Below are 16869 nucleotides of genomic sequence, written 5' to 3' on the forward strand. Positions count from 1 at the left end.
TATCGACAATAATAACGCTTACTAACAGACATAATTATCTAAATAATCTTTCTAATAAAACCTAAAAGTCTATATATGGTGGGGTTATTTGCTCAAAATAATTCACTAAGTGTTTTATTTTAAATTCATACTTTTTATAAGGGTTCCTTTTAAAATTAAATTAAGAAATTATAATTAACTCTTTTTGTATTTATGAGTACAAAAAAATATTATTAGTAAATAGTTTTTTAGCTTCTGAGTTTCATTTAATTTATTATATCTTTTAATATGAAGAATATAGTGAAGAGAAATAAAGACGATAATGTAGGAGAATTTGAGAAGAAGAAAAATAAGTTTTCAGAAAAAAAAGTCTATTGAAATCTTAAAGAAAAATGAAAAAGAATTCTTGACAAATTTTATTCATAAAAATGTACAAAAAGTATATAAAAGTTTGTGTCTATAGAAGTATCTTTATAGACTTTACAAAAGTTGTAATTGATACACCTTAATTTATATAAACTTTTGAGTCTTTAAAAATCAATATTAAATACCTCATGACCTATTCAGAGGCTCTTAAAATTATTATTGAATAGACCATAACTTTTAAATTCCATCAAAATTTTAAAATTTTTTAAGGGAATACACCCTCCTAATTCGTTTAAGAAATGGAACTAATGTTTTTTCAATGAAAATCTTTTGTGAATGAAAAATAAAATTCTTTGAAAATATATCAAAATCAAAATATTAGAAATTGAGTTGATTAAGGTGAGAATTAAATAAAAAATATAACCAATAAAATCGGGCTTAGATTTAAATAATATCAAAACAATTAAAACTAGTCACTTAGTATAAACAAAAAAGTGTAGAACCAACTAATATAACTGGATTTAGATTCAAATAATACCAGTGACTAAAACTACCTCCTGGATTGGTTGAATGTTAACCTTTATAAATTATTTATATTTCTTATCCTTTTGCTAACTTGGAATCTCTAACACAAGATGATCTAGTTCAATGAATCAAATATTTCAGTTAAATTTTTCTTTTATCGAAATAGCATGTGTAAGCTTTTTTTTTTTTTTTCTTTTTTTGTCCACACTTAATAGGAACAGATTGATCAGTTTGTTATTCTCCTGTACCCCCCTGTGAAGGTGTTTTCTTTTTTCTCTGAACAGTGGAGGAGAGAGACCCACCCGGGATATGATAATGTGAGGTTAAAATGATAAGAGACTCAATGAAAACAGGTTGAAATGAATCACAATACATAAAGAGCAGTTAGTGGTATAAATAATAAAGTACCTCTAAGAAGCCATAGCCTACAAGAAAATGATTTTAAGTACCCAGAAACCCAACTGCGAGAGTGCGTGAACTCTAAATAAACTGTATATTAGCTTGATAATATATCCACTCTGGGCTAGTTACAGTTATAATGTCGTTTAACACAAATACGGTATGTAGCAGTAGTAGTATTTTATAGTTATTCTTTCTTTTAAAAAAAAAAAAATTAATCTAGAGTTACTTCGTCTTCTTGTGGAGAATTATAGTTTAAAATTAGGCAAAAAATATGGAACCTACAGCAGTTTAATCCTTACCACTCCAACTGGAAAATACGACTGATCTATTAATTAACTTCCAATTGGACTATGAACATGTCAAAGCGTGGAGTCTAATAAACATTAACGCATCTGCTTATAGAATTATATAAAATATATAATCAAGTACCATTTTGACGAAATAGCAATAAAGAAAACGTATGTACAAGCCCAAAGAACAAAAACAAAACAAAAAAATAAAAAACAAAATTGCACATTATATCACATGGAAATGAATGGTGCTTACCGTTTTCCCTACCTACCATACCAGGCCCATCTCTTAGGCCCCCCCGCATTTGTCCCTCGTATCTAATCAAATGCATGTGCTAACACGTGATGAATTTACCGTCTTTAAAGGTTATCCCTTTAAAAAAGAAAATATATTCCTATTATTAAACTAAATTATCTGCTCCAATTACAGGGAAAAGATATAAATAACAATGTGGCTGAGTGGACCAAAACTTCATCATCATCCAAAGAAAACATTCAAATTCTGCAAATTGCACTCGCAAGGTTAAAATGAAGAAATTGCAGCAACCTAACCTGATTTGAACATATAGCTGAGTCATATATCAGTTTTAAGTGCACAAAGGATGCTGGGCTCTTTACAATAATAATTTCTTTCTTGAAATGATTAGCTTAACCGGTCCACAGGATTATATCGTTTTGTAGGATAATAGCAACCGCTTCTACCTCCTATTTACTTCCAAAATAATGCAAAGAATGCGTTAGTTAATCGTTAGCTAGAGCAACTTGTAATGAAGAAGTGATATCATTAGCACTAAAACTAAGCAAGCACGAGTTGCCCCTATTTCCCTCGCCACAAAAGGTAGGCTCCTGATGATTAGAACGCCTGTCAAGACTTCCCGCTCCTACACAAATACAACTGCTCTCCTAAGTTACTGATTCAGGCAATTTTATGCCTACCCAATCTCACTCTTGGTAGCATGTTTGATGGACAAAAATTAGATACACATGCCTTGTCTCAATTGAAGCAAAACATCTTCATGACAACATGTCGTCACTCCGCCAAAATTTCACCTGCAAAGAATACAAAATTAGACTCTTTCAGAGACATCATCTGCAAAAACTATAAAGAATAATAGCATCTGCTGGATAACATGCCACACAATATGCATATAGAAACACAACCCGCATATTAGCTGCCCTGTGGCTTTATTATGTCATTTATGCTTCCGCGACAATTCGAGCAGGAGCCAGGCGAGAGCCATTATATTCGATTTGGTCACGAGTACTTATAAACTTTCCTAAATCAACACTCAGCACTCAAGTAAGTTCAGTTTGAGGGAAGGACAAAAAATGGAATCAAGGAATAATCAAGATCAGAGCAAGACAGAACAGAAATTTGACATACTAATCACTTTTGTGACCATCATATAGGACCCCATGATAAACCAAACGTGTAACAGGATTTATGCAACAAGCAAAATCCTACCAGAGATGCCTCAAGTTGCAACAAGCACATAACAAAAAATTATGTGTACTACATACAGCTGCATGCGTCCATACATTTAGCATGGCATGAATAAGAATGCACAGACCTTTCTAGCCAAAAAACCTGCTCACATCCAACACCAGTGCTGATCATTTTAAGTAACTCATCAAATTTTTAAGTTAGGAGAGATCATGGCATTTGCAGGTGTCCTTGTCAGATTGCTCTTTGCATTTCCAGCAGCTTGTCCAACAGAGCTTTTAGCACTAGCCATGTCAGATGCCAAGATCGACTTCTTTATCTGCCAAAACGATGGGAAAGCAATTTATAAATTGAAAAAAATAAATTGTGAAAGAACGCAAGTACCAGAAATTCCATCTTCTTTAAAGCTCCTAAATCATTATATACTATCTGCCTCACAATCAAATATACATTTCCTAATGTGTATGCAAAGCATAAGTATACATAGGCATTCTTATGTCTATAAAATAGATGTATGCGAGTGTGTGTCTGTGCTTATGTATAATATCAGGTGAAAAGGTTCTGAAATAAATACCACTGCAAGGCGTTCCTTATGAATATCGCTTGTAAGCTGCAAAACAACCAAGCAAAAACAATCATCAAAAGCAAAACAACAAAGCAAAGAAAAGTTGCTTCTTGGAAAAAAAAAAAGCCGATAATTCATAGTTGGAAACAAAAGACGTGTTCTCACACCTTGCTTCCACTTCAGAAAAACAGAAAGAACCCAAGTGAATTCTTACCGGTTTCCGGTAGGTCTTGATCTCATCACCACTAAATCCTGGAAGTGTCATATTCCAGTTTCTCTCTGCACCAAACCACAAGAATATACAATGATTCGCACCAGAAGTAAAAAATATGTTAGAGGAGTATTCTCATAAAACTAACCAAGATGTAGAAGTATGTCTTTTGCTTCCAGTGTATCGGATTTTCGATGCTTGGCCAGTGAGCAACCAAATGTTGTAATCTGCCAAAAGAGAAGAAGCACTAATGATCTAAAGAATGAAAAGAAAACAGCTTATAAAAAAAATTACAGAGGCCGGAAGAAGGTTTTCCAAGATCACTTGTTAACCAACAAGATCCTTTCAAACGATCTGAAATAACCATCAATAGATTAGACTCTGAAAATTCCTATATTTGCAACTTTAAGAGAATTTCAGATGGTGATTGTTTTTGAACTATTTTTGTCTGCTCAAATCCATATCTATCCATACAAAAGAAATCCATTTAGTTTCAGTTTTTCTTTTGCCCTTGATTTCTTCTACATTAACCAGAAGTCAGGTCAAATAACCTAGAAACTAGCATTCAAGGTGAAACTAGGTACCATTCTGTAATACTTTTGAATTGATCACAGCAATATTAAAGAGATTAAAAAAGTATAACTACTGATTAAGCTAAGAATTAGGTAAAATCATCAATTTGCGAATTTCAGCAGTTTAAGATGCATCATGGTAAAGAGACCAACCATCCGTATGTGCATCACATGCACAAGCAAACACGTGCATAGGTTGTCTATACTCACAGATTCAACAAATTCATCAGCTATATCCGCAAGAATGTCTTCAACTTCAGGATCTAATTTCTCAGATGGATCAATCTATCCAGAAAGCAGCACAGATCACATTAACAAGAGAAATTAATTGATTATACTGCAATTATATTTGACAGAGAACAAAGCAATAACTGTCAAGTTGCATGCAGCAACCCAAAACATATTGCGTTTCTTAGACATGGCACAAATTTGCAGGACCTAGGAATTTTTTTATGCTTTTAGATATCAACACAACTTCATTTATAGATGGATTCAACTAACAAAATCATTGACAGAATAATCTCTCCCATATTCCTCAAAGGCTTCTTGAATCATTTCTCCAACAACTGTATCAGCTATCCACATGCCTCATGAACAGATGATTAGCATAAAGGCTACAAGTAACTATCCCCAATTTGGTTTACATAAAGAATTTATTACTTTCTTTTCACCGACTTTCCAAGTACATAGCACCTCAGCTCTGTAAATTATGCAGTAAAGAAAAAGATAATCTTAGGATTTAATTCTTAAGTATGTGATATCAGACTACTCCGGTAAAATTCTGAATGTGAGAGTCATATACAACTTCTTGTTAGGAAGCATAAGGCCTCTTGTTGTTTCAGGAATTTCCTTATTTACTAAGTTCTTTACCTCTTGGTGACTTAGTTTAGAAGTTTCCCGGACTGGGATTTCAGGTCCTAATAGGACATGGTACTTAGGCTCCTCTTTAAATTACTTACTCTAATCTGTTATAATTCAATCTTTTCTTAACCCCTAACAATTCTTTTGCTAAAAATCTATGAATTATTGAAATTTTCCATAGTAAAGCATTAATAGCCACACTTCTGAATTTGACCAAATTTATGATTCTATTCACACAACTTTAATTGAATGGCTCACTAATCACACTGGGCTAACTACCAATTTTAACTGCAGGCCATAGTACTTACTTTTACTTATTAAAAGATTTCTTTTTTTTTTTAAAAAAGAAGAAAACAGAAAACTGTCTATTTAAACAATAGTATAAGCTGTCTATCTAAGAACACATCTGCATGATCTTTTGACATTCACTTGACTAGTTCTTTACTGTTCTATGCACATGATACAACCTCCAATTTTAAATAAAGCACTTATGACAGTGGCAAAGTTGACAAGAAAAAATCATCAGTGTATGACATGTCTTATTATGGACTAAATATTGATAATCTGAATCCCATCTAGTCAATGATCTAGTAAATGCAAACCTTTAATGCACAGTACAATATCGTCCTTTTGTGATGAAAATAGAACAGTATAATCCTAAAAAGATAATCAAAAAAATATGAAAGTGGCAATGTGAATTTTTCTCAAGTTGAAATTTACAAAGAGAGCAAAGGCAGCTCACCTGGGTAACTAGCTCATGGATATTTCTTTTGCTAAGAATGCGGTTACCAGATTCATCACTTTCTGGAATAGCTGTTCTATTCAGAGTCCCTGGCTGTACAGTATTTGACACGGTGTTGGCTACAGGGCTGGGATGAACCACGGCTAAGGATGAAGGCTTTTGATTAGGTAAAGATTGAAGAGCAAGCTGTTGTGTTATGGACCGTGGACCCCTTGTCGGTGGAAATTGTTGCCCAAGATGTTCAGATGGTGGATGTGATGTTAAGGACTGATGTGGTTGTGAAGGTGACATGTGCTGCTGCTGTGAATTTGTTGGAAGGGATTGATGTTGCTGAGGAATATGCGATCTTTGTTGCAAAGAAGATGGTGAGTTTATCTGTGGTCTATATGATGGGGACGGCAGTGGAGGTTTGCCTTGAGATCCTGACGACAACCATGGCTGATTAGGGGACTGCAAATTTTGTGATGTGTTTGGTGCTGGAGAACCAGAACCTACCAGAGAGGGTCTGATATAACCCTGACCTTGGAAATTCTGTAGGAAGGAAAAGGGAAAAAAACTCAGCATGCATAAAATAGAAAAGGGGAAAAGCAAACTTTTTTCCCTTTCCCGTGAAGCACAGAAAGGAAAAAAGATATCACTAAAAATGCAAAATCAATCAATAAACCCTACCTATTGCCCTAATGATTCACTTGAACTACAGTAAAAATGGTGCTCCAATCTATGGTCTACCAAATAGCTTTCAAGGGCACCTTCAATTATACCAGAATAAAGGGACACCTTTTAGACAAGACCTGTGAAATCCAGATTCAACTATAATTCTGCTAAACTAAATGCAAGTGATAAAATGTTTTCTTGAATATCAGTTAATGATGCCAAGGAAAAGGCTTAATGCATGTCGACGTTCTCTAAAGCATAAACTCAGAGGCCAAAGCCGAATTTAAATAGCAGATTATCTAATTATGTGGTTAGTGACTTGCCCCACATTGGGGAGTAAAGGCATTAATCTACTCGGGAGCTACTAGGACTCGACTCGGAAGACAGTCGCATTCAACTCGACTATCATCAAACTGAGATCAAGCTCGAGGAATTAGAGTAGCGAGTCGAGCCACTTTATAATACTCGACTCAAGTAGCTTCTGAGATTATTGAGTATTTGATTTTATATTAAATATTATTAGAGTTTGAATTCAAGCTAATTCAAGCTTTAATTTAACAGTAATGTATAAACTTAAAATCAAGCTGAGCTCAAGTATGAAAATATAAAGCTATCCATCAAGTCTCAACGTCAAATTCTCAAGTCGAGCTTGAGCTGATGCTGTATTGACTGGTTGGCTTGACCACACACTAGTCCCACATAATACATCTGTCTGGGATCTTCCAACTCAAACTAAGATAAAATGCATCCTTTTCTAGCCAACATATTGTTTTTAACACCTTAACAAAATACAACAGCAAATATTTAAACCATACAATCAACATTAAGGAGAAAAAACACAAAAAAGAAGAAAGAAATTAAAGAATAAAAAGGTAAATTCTTAAAAAAATGTGAGAATACTGACATGGGTGGTAGAAGAGTGATTATTAGATGGTCTAAGAACAGGTGATTGAAGTGCTGGTCTCTGTTGATGATTTGCCCTAATTTGGGAACTTGATGTATTCATTGATCCCATCATCCCCATTCCTGGCCTCACCTACAAGTACAAACAACTCAACAGCAGTAAACAAAAGAAAAACATCATCCATAAAAACTAACTATTTTTAAAAATAATGTTTTAAAATAAAACCAACCTGCGAATTAGCCGTGAACTGCTGTCCAAGAGTAGAGGTAAAAGGAGGACCAGGAGAAGGGGCGGGAACACCAATAGTAACGCCACCTACGCCGCCCCTTGGCTGGAGAGTAGCAGGAATTGGAGGCGAAACAGAGGGAGAAGATGAAGAAGAAGGAATAGAAGAGAAATGTGAAAAGTGTGGATGTGGGTTTGGCCATGGTCTATGCAGTTGTGGTGGCCTAGTATTAGTAGCAGTAGTAGTAGAGGTTGTGTGTGGTTGAGACTGTGGCTGAGTAATGAGTGGAGTAGTAGTAGTTGTAGTAGTAGAAGCTGAGGGTTTAGGGTTAGGGTTAGGTTTTTGAGAAGGGCTTGCAGGAACGGCCGACGCGGATTGCGGTTGAGATGCAGGTGTTGGTTGTTGTTGTTGCTGCAGCAGCTGCGGCTGCTGCTGCTGAGGTGGTGCTGGCGATTGAAGTGCCGGGGATGGAGGCTGCTGCAGTGGCTGCTGCGGCTGCGGCTGCGGCTGCGGTGATGGTTGAGAAGGCAGCGAAGTGGTGGTAGTGGAGGGAGATGGGGCTTGATTGTCCATCTAAAGATTTTTGCAAGTCGTGGAGGGAAATTTTGGTAAAGGATTTTAGATAGACATCCTGATTTGTGGTACGGAGCTGTATTTATACTCTGTATGTATCTTCTTTTTCTCTCTTTTTTGTTTTTGGATTTGAAACGAGAAATTCTGTGTCGTTTTCCATTTAGCTTTCTTCTGTCGTTTAAGTCACATGGCAACCAAGATATAAAATATAGTAGACGCTCTATTTATTAACATATTTAGTGGATTAAAAAATCATTAAATTTCAAAAAATTTGACTTATTAAAGTATAACAATTAAAATTTTAAAATAGTTCTCAATCAATATATTCAAAAGCATAATGCGTTAAATAAATATAAAATTAATAAATTATTTTATTAAAATGAGTCTATATTCTAATTAAATATTTAATTTTCAATTTAATAAGCGATGATAGAAAAAAAACATATATACTCTAAAATTATTTTTGCTATCCTTCTACAATAATATAGAATATTATCTTTATTACTTATATTACCCCTGAAATATCTCTTTTTATATTCTTTTTTTTATGAATCTTTTTATAGTTCATATTATGAAAAGTCGTTACCAAAATTTATTAATTATTGTTTAATAGAACTATTAATTACCTAATATAAAACAGAGTTGGTTTCTCTAAAATTTATTAATTAATAGAATAATTAATCTATTAATATTATATATAAAATGGGCAGACTGTATTTCAAAATATTTATCTACTATGACTATTTTAATACCGTTTAGGATTAGCTTGGCATAAGATTTTAATAAAAGTTACGTAAATTGATAATTATTTTAAATTTAATTAAATAAATTTTAGTAATTAACACCTAATAACTATTTTAAATATATTCAATTTATTTATGTGTAAATATTTTAGACTTGCAGTTATGTAATATGGTAGTTATGGATGCAGTTAATATAAATTTTTAGTAATACATGAAGAATCATATGATAGGGGAATTCTGCATAGAAAAGTGTCTAAAGTTGCACTGAAACCCAGAATGCATTTATTGATGCACCATTGTCATCAAGCAGTGCCTGGTAATCTTGGTTAGAGTTTCCATACTTCACATCTGAAACAGGAAAGGATCCTTCTCTCTGTGTCCAGAAAAAGTGAACAACTTATTAACTTGGAGTTTAACTTCGCTTGATCAGTGGCCTGAAAAACTGACCAGTCAATGGCCACGATTGCAGAAGCAAAGAAAATATAACCAGGTGACCTGCAGACAATTCGTGGCATAATGGGCAGGTATGAGTGTGACTAAGCTGGCAACTACGCGCCTCATGGCTTTTAAAATTCAAGAGCAACAGTATCTTCCTTCTGATGGTAGATATCTGTAAACAAAAGGAAACATGACTGTTGATTTAACAGACATGTTCTTTGAACTAAATGCGGGCAGCAATATACAGTTTCTCCTCTTCTGCATTGGTGAAAATAGTTAAGAAAGAAAATAAATAAGAACGATCAATTACAAAATCAGCAGACAGTTTGACTGATTCCAGACTCTTTAGCTCCAGTGCAGATTAAGATAAGGTTATGGAATGAAAAAAAATATCAGACTCTTTTCCCCAAAGTTGCTGACATTTTGCAAAGAAGGTGTCAAAAATATGCATCTACTATAGACTTTAGCTATGATTATGAGTTAACTCACAAGTATATTAACTATTTAATAACATGATAAAGCAATCGGAAGAAAAGTATTAGCAACAAATCTAAAAGTAACAGAAAATTATTACACAAACTGTACCTGCACATTTAGTTTGTGTAAAAAAACTACGAAGAGGAAGCTCAGACAGTTTTGACAATAGAAATGGAAGTAAAACGTTTTACGTCTAAGCTAAAGGAAAGTCGTTGCTCTTTCAGCTAAGGGTAAAAGGAAGAGGAGGAAGCAATATGTCAGGTCAATCGCAGCATACTTCGGGGGAGTAAAGGAGCTGTGCTTTCAGTGTGAGCAGCTGGACGGAGAAAGCAAGTATTCAAAGGTTCAATCGAGACAACTTGTTTGGCTAAAGGTAAAAATAAGTTTTAAATGTTATAGGTAAAGGCAAGTATTAAATGTTTCAAAGTTATTTATTTGGGGTGTGACACAATTGATTTGCTAACTATGATTAAATAAAAGAGTGCTAAGTGGGAGTAGATTGAAAATAACAAAAATAATAAAAGAAGTACCGAATAAAAATAAATTGAAAATTTTATATCAAATAGAAATAAGAGAAAAAAATTTAATGCGAGCGAGGCATTTTAGCCACGAATATCGACTGCCAAGGAAGAACCATGTCAGAACTATCAGTCTATGACCCATGTTATTGAGAAAGAATCCAATATAGTCACAATAGAAATTGATGTGAACTGCTATTCTCTGTCATATGAAACAATTCATAAAGAGTTTATTGATTTTGAGAATGCCAAATCAGCACCACGATCAGAAAAGAAAGTATCAAAATTTTAGTGGATACATCAAACTATAGCTACAGGGTCATTCATTCTACATGGATCCTATAATACAGTGCATTGGCAAAACCCGTCTTCGTGTCCCTCTACTCTATATCAAATATTATATAAAATAAAGATAAAAAGAGAAGGGTCAAATCAGCCATTGTTTATAGAAGAAAATGTCCTTGACAACAAGAAAGCCTTGGAGGTACCAATACCAAGAAACCTACAGGGACAACGGTTATGTATGTCAAAGAAAACTAACTCCCAAAAGACACACACACACATATACATATATATATATTAACTGGAATTTCATTTCCTATTCAATCCTATAACGATTGATAACAGCGAAGGAAAAACATTGGTTTTAGATGCTTGTACGACAAGATGCTCTCATATACCAAAGTTAAACTCAAGTAAGCTGGAGTGAGGCTCAGCAAATACAGAGTTCTCCAATTAACATTTCTTCTCCACCAACTAATCATTTCAGGCCAATATACTATGTCAGAATTTAGCTGAGCTACAAAACGACTATATATATATATATATATACATATTTTATATTAAAGAATCTTTCATGTTGTTTAGTTATATTTATTTGCCCTTTTTTCTTTTCATTTATGTTCTTTTAACAAATGTGGATGATTGCTTCTACTCATTGTAAGAGTCATACTTGTTAGACATTCTTTTATTTATCAAGCAGACGCTATAGCCCTATCTACCGAGTTGTTTTACTCTGAAAAGCATCAGTTTTCAAAATTTCAGGGATTATAATTTATAAATTATAATGCATGGTCAGGGGCAGACAAAAAATTGAGACGAGTGGAGGCTAAATCATGAAATCGGTTCTTGAAATATCACAAACTCTAATCATGAAAATAGTGTCTCTACAACTAATAAGCAGGGAAACTTGGTGCAATGCCTGACAAACAATTAGACTGAAAATATTGAGAAAACATGAAATCATTGAGTCTTTTTAATATCATTATAGAACTTGACAGAGTTGGTTAGATTAGAGTTTGATGGAGGCTGGATGTGACATTATTGTATTATAGTGTTTAAAAAAGAGGCTTACATCCTTTAACAGTCTCTTCATTTTAAGCTTGATGTTGTTCTTTCCATGTCACTAAAAAAAATCCGAACTGCAAAGAAAATAAAAGGAAAAAGAAATTGTAACAAAAAAACAAATTATAAACTTCATGGAACGATTCTAAAGGTTCTAAGATTTTTACCTGTCATGTTCCTAGCCATGAGAAGTACTACTAAGGGCTGAGGTTTTTACCTTAATTTTAATTTTTTTTTATCTATGGCGTTTAATTTATAGGAGATTATTGTTGTATACATCACAATTAATAAGAAAGTGACACGTATGTATGAGTATTTTATACTTTAATATTGAATTATTAACACATATTTTATTATTTAAAACTAATGAATATGTGTCAACTAATATGAATAATAATCACTTAGCTTAAAGGTCGAATCTCGACTAATCCAGAAAGTCGAAACTTTATGATAGACTTATTTGAGTAAATGATGACCCTTAAATCTAGAGATCTCCTTATCAAAGGTAAGATATTTACGAAAAAGTCCAAGCTGAATATTCTAAAAGGACAATATGATAATGTTACTAAAAAAACATTAAACTCTAATAGATAAAAAGGTAATTTTCTTTTATTATTCTCTAACTTTTATAGAAAACAGATAATTCTCCAATTATGATCTACTTTAGGCATTAGAGTAGAATCGCCGAAATCTGACATTCACTCAGACAACCTCTTCTTTTTTTTATTTTGCAGATCTTATAAACCAAAAATCTTCAAACTCTCACAAAGCTCTCTAAAATTTGCCGAATTCATCAATTAATAATAATAATTTCTTCTCATAGTTATAATACTAACAAATGATAAAATAAAATAGTGTGGAAAAAAACAAAAAGGGTGGCTCTGCTGTCTGCATCCTTTGACATAGTCTTCATGCTAAGCTTGAAGTTTTTCTTCCCACTGTTAATTCAAATCTGGAATATGAAGATCATCCTGCAAAGATTGGACCCCATAAAAGCCGTTGTAATAAAATAGAATTTGACAAGATTACTATGAAGGTTCAAGATATTTACCATTACTGCTCCTAGTTATAGCATATAAGAAGCACCGTGAGCTGCTCCACTTATAATGAAACAAAAGGCCCATTTCCATCATTAAGCACTTGGTACTCTCCATTGGAGTTTCCTTCCTCTAGAGCAGGTATAGGAGCTGAACTTTCTTTATCACTGTTAAAGAAATTAATCAGCAGCATCTTTTAATTATGAAAGTATTTTACACATTCGCTTTTGCATTTGAGAAAGATTTCTTCAGAAGAGGAGAAAAGACTGAATCAACTTATATATATTTTCAAGAGACTGCACAAATAGCAAAAGAAGACACACATAACAAGAATTTGAGCTTACGTCGTTGAATAAATGATTAGTCCAACTGTTACGACTGCAAGAGACAGAAAGTATAACCAATCAACCTGCAATTGAGGCAATGCAATTTGATCAGTGGTACAGCAAGGGAAAGACCACTAGTCCACATATCTTGTGGCTTAGTACCTCCTGATGGTAGAAACAGATGCGAAAAACGACTGCCCACATATCAGATGTCAGCATGGACAGATTGAACATTGTGGCTCCACCCAACTATATTTTGAAAAAGGCACAGACAAAAAAGAAAACTCTCATGAGAGATTATAACCATGAATTAATCAGATAGATTGGAAACAGAATGTGGGTTGTCTGTATGCTGGACTTGTGCAACTATATCAATCAGTCTCCACCTCACTCAAAGTTCATAAAAATATTAGCTTCTTAATTTCATTTAACAGTAGCAATTTGACAAATGGTGGAACTAAATACCTTTAGAACAAAAGGAGTAAGGGTATAGAACATAAACATTGACAGAGTATAACCAGCTATGGCTAATATCTGAAAGCCAAACGAAATAGATGTCAGTTTTCAAACAGTAACCAATCAAATATGATCTTTCATCAACAGATGAAAAATTGATCATATTGGCTAAGGTCCTCTATGAATGCAAGAAAATATTACTTACAATATCTGCAGTCCAGTTGATTGATTTCAGGGTCTTTAGCTCTAATACAGATCTTAATAAAGTTATGGAATGCAAGTAATAGTCTGATTTTGTACACAGTCTTAAAAATATTTAGTCTTTAAAGCTAGAATTACAGCTAAAGGAATTGTAATGTCCCAAAAGCAATTAAAGTTTCAAAGGATACAACTGAACCACAGACACTAGCAATCCAAAAATACCAAGCATTGCCACCACTTCAACACGATCTTTATTCTTAACAAAGAATTCCTGCACTTTCAGGACGAATTAGAAGATGAACAACCGACGATGTGAAAAGAGAGAGTAGATTTCATGGTTTTGATTTTGCACATGAAAATATTTGCTGTAGCTAAGACAACAAAAGTTGGATAAGACATCTGCAGAGCTTGAATAAAATTCACCTACGTACCTCACCAACATTACTTAAAGCAAAGAAAATTGTACCAGCAATAACAAGTAAATCACCCAAAAGAGGCCTCGAACCACCTACGAGATAAATGTGATTGTGAATATTATGCGCAAAATTAAGCATTAGTACAATTGGGAATCATGTGAGGATCGTAAAATGTACTTTGAAGAAGAGAAAAAACTGTTACCTCCACCTCCAACGCCAGCATCAGATAAAAGCACTAAACCAAGCCCCAACACACAGAGGGCTGCACCAAATAGCTGCCAGATTGAATATCGCGTGCCAAGGAAGAACCATGTGAGAACTATGGCCCATACTATTGTCCAGCAGTCCAATAATGTCACACTAGTGATTGATGTGTACTGATATGCTCTATTTACTGCATCAAAAATTTTGTCAAGAACAGTAAGTGAATGATTACTGGTAATCCAAAATAGTATCAAACTGATGATAAGTTTTCCAACTTTCCAACCAGACACAATGATGAACTCACTTGTCAGAATCAATTTCAAGTACAAGAAGCATGACTTACCAAGATAGTTGCCTTGAACATCAACGAATCCTAAGAGAAGATACCAGTACCAAGAAACCTGAAAACCCCAAGCCACAAATTATATGTCAAATCCTCATTAACTCGCGATATAGGATCAGAACTAGTTTCTTATTTTCTATATAATTCTTATTTTAAAACGAAATAACAGAAAGAAAGGGAGACAGATACCCTTAGTTTTTGGCGCCTATACAGCAAAATGCTTCCAAATACCAAAGCTAAAGCAAAGTAATTGAAGCTGGATTGAGTAATGGGTGCATCAATACCTAGAGAAGAAGTGAAGGTTATAAATATGAAAATTAAGAAAAATTACCAGAAATACTTTTAAAGTGGTTGTTAAAAAAAGTTTACCTAGATCAACTACTAGTGAAGATGTGAGGCTGCAAACTGCAAGTATAAAAGAAACTACTTGACCTAACAACAGCAAGTACAGTATCTTCAGGGTAGCATGGCTTTTCCACCATCTGCAGCTGTTGTTGCCATACCAGTTCATTCTGAGGCCACAGACAAAAGCCAAAGAGAATTAAAACGAAAAAACAAAACAACCTTCTCGATGTGACTGTTGGAAATGAAAATCAACATACAGAACCCCTTTCCATTTTTTCCTGCATTGCGCAGTTCTTTTACGTTGAATTATAATGATATTTTACAGCATAGTGTAGTTTAGACAATTTTTAAAGGTCTCCATGCATCCTTCAGCTACCATTCTTTTTCTTTTTTCTTTCTTATGGTTCTGTTGTCATTTTGACTGTAAGTTGTATCAGCTGTCGTTGATGGAGCTGAGGCTTGTCTCCTCTGAATTAATTTTGTCAATGAAATTGTTTCTGTGTAAGAGAATATGTTCCTTAAGCTACCAAACATTTTGCCTAGACTGTGGAGACTATGGTCTTTTCCCGTGTTGATTTCTTAATTTTATTTTTCATCCCATAGCTTTTCCTTTTCATACTTTTATTATATTTAACTTGGCCATTTTATATTTTCTGCTCAGAGAGAAAAAAATAAAAAAATAAAAAAAATAGCCCGGTCTCCCTCACGTGAATTTCTCTGCCAGATCATTCTAACTTCTTTGAATATGTACTTTTAAAAATAACTAATAATTTACTATTATTATTATTATTTAATTATAAAATTAAACTTATAAATAAAAATAATAAATTTTAATTTATAATACTTAATTTTTAATATTCTTCTAAATACTTTTTATGACTTTATTAATAGATAATTTATAAATTATATTAAATATATTTATTATTTAATTTTAATGTAGTGAATACTGTTAATATAATTAATATTATTATATTTTAAAACTAAAAATTATTGGATATTTAAAAAATTAATTTATTAATAAATATAATATTAAAGATATAATTTAAAATTTTATTTTTGAGAATTAGAATCATTATCTAATTAGAGAACTAACTTATTTGTTAATATAATATTAAAATATAATATTCTTAATATAAAATTAAAATTTTATCTAATTAGAAAATATTATTAATTAGTAAATATAATATTAAAATATATCTAAAATATTAATTTTTGTAAATAAAATTAAAATTTAATTAGGAATATAAATTATTATTCAATAATTAATAGAATAAATTATAAAATTATATATAAATTTAAATTTTATATGTTAAAAATAAATAAATATATATATATATATATATATATATCATATGTCAAAAAGAATTTTAATTTTTATAAATTTATATGAAGAGAGTGAGAAATACAGAAAGAGATATCATTCCATTGTCTATATATAATATAAACAATAAATACTAAAATTATTTTTGTAAAAGAAAAATAGCAAAAGAAATATTGATATAAAATATAATATGTATTATGTTAAAAAGATAATTCATGATATCCATAGCTATTGAAAAACAACAGGGCGTATTGTATAAGTTATATTAGTGGAGAATATGTTGATGATTCAAAATATAAGTTGTACAATTCAAAGCAGATATATTCTGATATTTTTAATTCATATACATTGATAATTTTATGTGATCATGATTCTTTTATATATTT

The 16869-nt window shown here is 32.6% G+C and overlaps 2 protein-coding genes across 5 annotated transcripts; both read right to left on the minus strand.

The window, feature by feature from the left end:
• Positions 1 to 1952: 1952 nt before the first annotated feature.
• Positions 1953 to 8413, minus strand: LOC8267130 (transcription initiation factor TFIID subunit 12). 3 transcript variants are annotated; one of them, XM_048369693.1, is made up of 9 exons: positions 7745 to 8411; positions 7516 to 7647; positions 5958 to 6488; positions 4508 to 4639; positions 3931 to 4009; positions 3786 to 3850; positions 3581 to 3616; positions 3134 to 3325; positions 1953 to 2612 (listed from the first exon to the last, which is right to left on the minus strand). In XM_048369693.1, exons 1-8 carry the CDS (start codon positions 8312 to 8314, stop codon positions 3194 to 3196), a joined length of 1677 nt encoding a protein of 558 aa, XP_048225650.1. In that variant the 5' UTR covers positions 8315 to 8411; the 3' UTR covers positions 1953 to 2612; positions 3134 to 3193. The 3 variants fall into 3 exon arrangements, with proteins under 3 accessions (XP_048225650.1, XP_048225652.1, XP_048225651.1); XM_048369695.1 differs by having other exon boundaries at positions 4565 to 4639; positions 7745 to 8407; XM_048369694.1 differs by lacking the exon at positions 1953 to 2612 and having other exon boundaries at positions 3132 to 3325; positions 7745 to 8413.
• Positions 8414 to 12605: 4192 nt separating this feature from the next.
• LOC8267131 (solute carrier family 35 member F1) lies at positions 12606 to 15645 on the minus strand. 2 transcript variants are annotated; one of them, XM_002528670.4, is made up of 13 exons: positions 15420 to 15645; positions 15187 to 15329; positions 15007 to 15101; positions 14818 to 14875; positions 14473 to 14664; positions 14286 to 14362; positions 14043 to 14125; positions 13859 to 13910; positions 13663 to 13731; positions 13360 to 13446; positions 13216 to 13280; positions 12886 to 13038; positions 12606 to 12805 (listed from the first exon to the last, which is right to left on the minus strand). In XM_002528670.4, exons 2-12 carry the CDS (start codon positions 15326 to 15328, stop codon positions 12936 to 12938), a joined length of 1023 nt encoding a protein of 340 aa, XP_002528716.1. In that variant the 5' UTR covers position 15329; positions 15420 to 15645; the 3' UTR covers positions 12606 to 12805; positions 12886 to 12935. The 2 variants fall into 2 exon arrangements, with proteins under 2 accessions (XP_002528716.1, XP_025014811.1); XM_025159043.2 differs by having other exon boundaries at positions 15187 to 15645.
• Between the last annotated feature and the right edge of the window lie 1224 nt (positions 15646 to 16869).

Source organism: Ricinus communis, chromosome 10 (assembly GCF_019578655.1).
Source record: "Ricinus communis isolate WT05 ecotype wild-type chromosome 10, ASM1957865v1, whole genome shotgun sequence".
NCBI lineage: Eukaryota > Viridiplantae > Streptophyta > Magnoliopsida > Malpighiales > Euphorbiaceae > Ricinus > Ricinus communis.

What these genes read in the sequence shown, in the direction of transcription:
- LOC8267131 (XM_002528670.4), bottom strand. Translation starts at nt 15,328, where the DNA reads ATGAACTGGTATGGCAACAACAGCTGCAGATGGTGGAAAAGCCATGCT. An exon ending in ATAGGCGCCAAAAACTAAGG is followed by an intron (nt 14,876 to 15,006) that starts GTATCTGTCTCC and finishes TGGGGTTTTCAG; the next exon opens with GTTTCTTGGTACTGGTATCT. An exon ending in TGTTCAAGGCAACTATCTTG is followed by an intron (nt 14,665 to 14,817) that starts GTAAGTCATGCT and finishes TTTTTGATGCAG; the next exon opens with TAAATAGAGCATATCAGTAC.
- LOC8267130 (XM_048369693.1), bottom strand. Translation starts at nt 8,314, where the DNA reads ATGGACAATCAAGCCCCATCTCCCTCCACTACCACCACTTCGCTGCCT. An exon ending in TCCATGAGCTAGTTACCCAG is followed by an intron (nt 4,640 to 5,957) that starts GTGAGCTGCCTT and finishes CTTTCTGGATAG; the next exon opens with ATTGATCCATCTGAGAAATT. An exon ending in ATGTGATGCACATACGGATG is followed by an intron (nt 4,010 to 4,507) that starts GTTGGTCTCTTT and finishes CTCTTTTGGCAG; the next exon opens with ATTACAACATTTGGTTGCTC.